Below are 5686 nucleotides of genomic sequence, written 5' to 3' on the forward strand. Positions count from 1 at the left end.
AGGGCGAACATTTTCACTTACCTTCGGAACCTACATTATTTACACTGAACTAGATATTACATACTAGGTTACATATATGCAATAATGTTTTTGAATTATTAATGCTGAATACGTTTGAAAAGGTAGAAAAAATAAAGTGGCATATTACAAAACACTTTATAGTTTTTTAAAGTTACTAATTTTTAAGGTCGTGTTTTATATTCATTTCAGTTCATCAAAATGTATATATAACGACTTATTTATAATACTTTTAGTTTTATCTTTGGTAATGTATTCTGTCCTGTAACAGGAACTCCTTTACACATTCGTAAAATATACGCGTAAGTATCTGTGATGCTTCTGTTATGAAATATTATTTTCAGCAGTGCTGTCAGTGTAAGTTTCAAACTTTATTGTTGAAAGGATAACACATGCAAATACATTTTATCATTTACCGTAACTTGAGATACAAGAATATTATAATATATACATAATGAGTGCCTTGGGAAAGTTTAATTACTATCTGATGATATTTCGGAAGTCTTTCGTCTTATCTCTTTCGGAAAACTTCCACAACGTTGTAAGATTATAAACTACTTCGTCGCGTTTCACTAATTACGGATAGGCTGCTTAGATACTGCCAAATTTATTTTTTATCATAAATTAACAGGTTAATAGAATACAGTAATGAGGAAACCGTTACATGTATATGTGTGTGTGTTTGATGAGAGTTTTATTTACACATTTTAATTGAGATCTTTTTACTTTATAGCACTGCAAAGAAAGTCCCCATTCTTACGTCATCGTGGAAGTACTGTCACCTATTATCCAACGAATACTTAAGCACACTGTGGTATGTACCTACAAATACAGATTTAAAACAGACGAAAAGTATGCAAGTCAGGATTTTGAGTTTTTAACAACATATGATATTTGCGTACTCTGTACATGCGAACTGTTGCGAAAGCTTATATTATTAACCTTTTTAAAGGCAGTAAGTGCTAAGGCTTAAGACGAAACATCGTTTAATGGATTACTGATGGATAACAGTTAATTTTCTTTAAATGTTTAAGCTACATAATATTAAAATCTGTTTGCAATGTTATTAAAAGCCTGACCTTCCTTTGTATTACGGCCCTGTTTTAAAAGTGCGTAGAATCACAACAAATCGAATTTTATTTTATTCTTCCGGAAACCTAATAAATATAAGGAACAACTGAAAAACGTAAGCAAACAATAATTAAAAATTAAACCCATTCTTCTTTAGCTTATGTTTAATCACCATAATATTGTATTTGCTTGTACTGCACTCATACTTTTTAAAATACGTATATTAAAAACAGAGAAATTCGTTAACTTGATTTGAGTTATAGTTAAAGTTTTTGTAAAAGTGTAATAGAATGTAAAAGTATTTTCATAATGTAAAAAAAAAACTTTTATGTCTGTATTATGCGATGTTATTGTTAATAAAACAACGTTAAATAAAATTTAGCCTAAATCATGATGTTAGAAAAATTTATTGGCATTGTATTCTGTTTCAAAACTCTTTGTCTAAACAGCATATCATGTTATTTTGTAATCTTTCTCGAATATATATGTAGAAATTGCTTTTTGTGTGAAAAAGTTAATTTCTGTATTTTTTATTAAACTTCCTCTTTATGACTTTCCAGGACTTTGGAAAGCATCCAAAAAGTCGTCTTCTTGTCCAATCATACATCGAAGCCATAAATCAGAAAAATGATGGCATTAATGCTGTTAAAGATTTTGTTCGAAGGTTTGTGGTTTTATTATTATTATATCTAGGACACATACATTTATTGGCATGCTTAAAATTTTCTTTAAACTCTTATGTTTATAAAAAAAAGATAGTAATACTAGCATAACAGAAAAGAAACTCATTGGTAAAGCAACGCTTTCCTTTTATTATAGCCCAGCATGGCCAGATGGTTAAGGCACTCGATTCTAATCTGAGGGTCGCGGATTCGAATCCCCGTTGCACCAAACATGCGCACCCTTTCAGCCGTGGTGGCATTATAATGTGACGACCGACCAATCCCACTATTTGTTGGTGAAAGAGTAGCCCAAGAGTTGGCGATGGGTGATGACGATTAGCTTCCTTCCCTTTAACCTTACACTGCTAAATTAGGAAAGGCTAGCGCAGATAGCCCTCGCGTAGCTTTGCGCGAAATTAAAACAAAGAAACAAACAATCATTTCATTAAAATAAAAGTAACTATTTTAATTGTACTTCTTTGCTACATTTATATATGTGTAATTTTGAAGTTATTAACTTCAAACACCTTAACACCTGCTTTTAAAAACGTTTTTAAAATTTTGTCTGTACATGTAAAATAAGAAAAGTCGTGAACTCTACGAACGACCCTTTAACACTACGCTCATTTTTAGATTGTTTTAAATGTGGGAAACCCGATAGATTATTATTGCTTTTTAAGTTGAGTACAAAGCTACACAATGGGCTATCTGTGTTCTGCCTACCACGGATATCGAAACCCGCTTCCTAGTATTGTAAGTCCGCAGACATGTCGCTGCGCCATTGAGGGACAACCCGACAGAGAAGAAGTAGCAAAAATAAAGGTGTCATGCTGAGCGAGGCAATTTTTTAACGTGTACATATGCCCATTATGTATTGAAAGAAATTACAATTATATCCAGTGTGTATGTTTCTAAATATATGTTTTCTGGTAGCTCATGGAGTAAATGTTAGAGCTTATAGCTCTTAAATTCGGGGTTCGTTCCTTACAATTGGCATAAAATAGATGATTTATTTTGCAGCTTTACGTGATCTCACACAAACACGAAAAAACATTCCTAACATATACATACATTTAAAACTAACATATTCTTTACTTTACTTTACAATTCTAAAATAAGGGGTTCTGTTCCCCTCAGTGGACTCAGCAGATAGTCCAATGTTCCTTTGCTATAAGAAAACACGCACTTTACAATTCTCCTTAAATGCACATGTTTATTCATATATACATATAGATATTTAATTTTAAGACTGATTTTTTTGAGACACGCCTAACGATTAATTAGGTGTGCAGTTTGGATTTCTTAATGTTTAATTGTCAAGGAAATCCAATGAAGATGTCAAAAGAGATATATTTTATAAATCCACTATTTGTCACTTCTATTTAGATTTATTTTTTAATCAACCAAATATCCATTCAATAGTGTGGCATATAACTAATCCAAAAGAAATACACAAATTCATTATTTTTTGTTAAGTGCAAACCTATCTGTACTCTGGTCACTGCAGGTATCTAAACTCGATTTTTAATGTTGTAAGATCACAAACACATCACTAAGCCAGCCAGAAATCATTATTCGACTTGTTAGTGAATTATGAGTGTCAGAAAATTAGTGAAGCTCAACTTATTGTTATTAGACAGAAATTAATCAAATGATTTTGTTGACACTTCTATCAAAATGTGATTATTCTTGATTAATTGAGTTTTGGCCATGTTCATGCGACCTGGGAGGGTCAGGTGCTATAAAGACCTGTTCCACCTCACACCTTGTGTAGGAATTTTACTACCTTTCTACTAGTCTGTGATATCTAGTAAACATCACTAACTGTAAATACGTACATACATACATATATATATATGAATATGTATATTATTTTCATTTTAGTATACATACCGACATCAAATAATTTAAAAGGGTATTTGTGTTATTGCACTACCTCAAAAGGAACATGATAGGTATTTTTTTAACAGTATAACAAGAGTAGAAATTGTACACTCTAGGTTATCTTCAACTCAACACTGTGATTACTTAAGTTAATGGTACAGTAACATTTTCTATCAGAAAGGTTTTTATTGTAATTTTACTAATTGTATTTATTTCTTGCACTGTATATTTGATCAGTGTGTGTACATTGGGCATACTAATGATATATTTTACTTCTGAATCTGTAGAAAAGCCTTTTAAAAAGTCATTACAATGTTATGTAATGATATGGCCATTTATGGTGTTCATTTCCTGCATTGTAAATGAAATTTTCCAATATCTAGATTTGAACAACATTTTCAAATTAATGTAAAGCCTTCCTTGATAGAAATATGTTTATCCTCAATCACATATCAACCATTTTGCAGAATATTCTTGTATTTCCCAGCATATTTCTAATGGACTTTTGTTTCTTTTGAATGTTTTAGATTTATTTTTAACTGGTATGTCTCATGATAACATTAACCAGGAAGAGAAAGACACCAAAAAATTCCCCCTACAGGGTATCTCTAACAGGACTGTATTATGATTACCTCTCATTCTTGACCTTTCTTCAGAATTATATAAGTGACCTGTTTTTAAAAAAAGTTTTATAGACGATCAAATGACAATAGATCATACAACTGTTAAATTTTTAGATATGTAATGCTAGAACAGATTGTAGGTTATTATAATGTCAGTATCTTAGTCAAGTTATTTTTAAATGTTTCAAACTTAATGATATCAGTGTCATATTAAAGTTAGAAAAGATATATTCAATTAATACAAAATGCTGTCTTATTATATGTGTACATATATATATATTCTAAGAATGATTATCTTGAAATTTAATAAAAAAGTATTAAAATTAGAAGCAATAAGAGACAATCATAACCAGTCCTGTCAGAGATATTTATGTAAGGAAAACTTAGCAGTACCTTTATCATTCAAGCATTGCAAAATTGGTGCAGTATATTGTTAATAAACATGCTCTGGGATGATTTTGAAAGTATTGAGAACATATAGAATATTTTTGAACTTAATCAGAGAAGACAAGGTGTGCAGTTGAAATGCTATTATGCTCTCCTTACTGGAAATCTGTATGACAACAGCAAAAAATGATACGTTAAAAATTATTGTCAGTCTTATTATGATGTAATATAATGTAGTAATGCTTGTGTTATCCAATTTTTACATTAAGCATATATTTCTTAAATATATATATCACTGATGTATTTCCCTGATTGTGTATATATTTATTTATTTAAGCACACATGATTTTTCTAAATATTTTATAAAATAACCCACCCCTCATTAATGTTAACGTTTTCTGAAATTTTAAACAATACTATAAGGGTAGGTGAGCCTAGAAACTGTTAGATCTAAAATTGATAATTGTTACTGATAAGTTTTATTACATTCATAATTTGTATCCATGTTAACCAGGCTTTAATAATTCAATTTATATATATATATAACACTTTAATTCATAAATGAAATTTTTATAGCTATCATTCACATATATTGTCCTTTTTTTTTACGTACTTAGTTTTCCTCTTTGTTTTATGGAACCACAATTACCTTTTAGACTGAAGATGCAAAACTAGTTCGCTCCTTCAAAATAAAAGTATTTTTGCTTTAGCCTATTACCACCTTCCTTTGGTAAATTTGTTGCTACCTATTAAATCTCAGCTGAGTGTTTGGGCAAAAATATAATAAATAAATGTTCATTCAAAAAGAAAGGCAAACAATGAACAAAATGTTATTTTAAGAAACCAAGTTTAGATGCTTGAATGCTTATTAAAATGTTCATACATTTTAAATGAATGTTCAAACATTTTTAATGCACAGCTATTCCAATTTCAAAAAGAAAATTTATGTTGATTCACCACTGTTTCATGTTTCCCATTAGACCTCAATATCTTTCAAACAAAAAGAATGAACTAAAAATACATTAAATCATTATTTTATTT

The 5686-nt window shown here is 29.9% G+C and overlaps 1 protein-coding gene across 3 annotated transcripts in view; it reads left to right on the top strand.

Annotated features, from left to right (window-relative positions):
* Window positions 1-5686, top strand: part of LOC143248666 (C-Maf-inducing protein-like) — a 67401-nt gene that overhangs the window by 41915 nt on the left and 19800 nt on the right. For all 3 annotated transcript variants that reach the window (XM_076497232.1, XM_076497243.1, XM_076497254.1), the window contains 2 exons: window positions 752-832; window positions 1650-1753. In XM_076497232.1, coding sequence (XP_076353347.1) covers window positions 752-832; window positions 1650-1753 — 185 coding nt within the window. The remainder of the gene's footprint in view (window positions 1-751; window positions 833-1649; window positions 1754-5686) is intronic.

Source organism: Tachypleus tridentatus, chromosome 1 (genome assembly GCF_004210375.1).
Source record: "Tachypleus tridentatus isolate NWPU-2018 chromosome 1, ASM421037v1, whole genome shotgun sequence".
NCBI classification, from domain to species: Eukaryota; Metazoa; Arthropoda; class Merostomata; order Xiphosura; family Limulidae; genus Tachypleus; species Tachypleus tridentatus.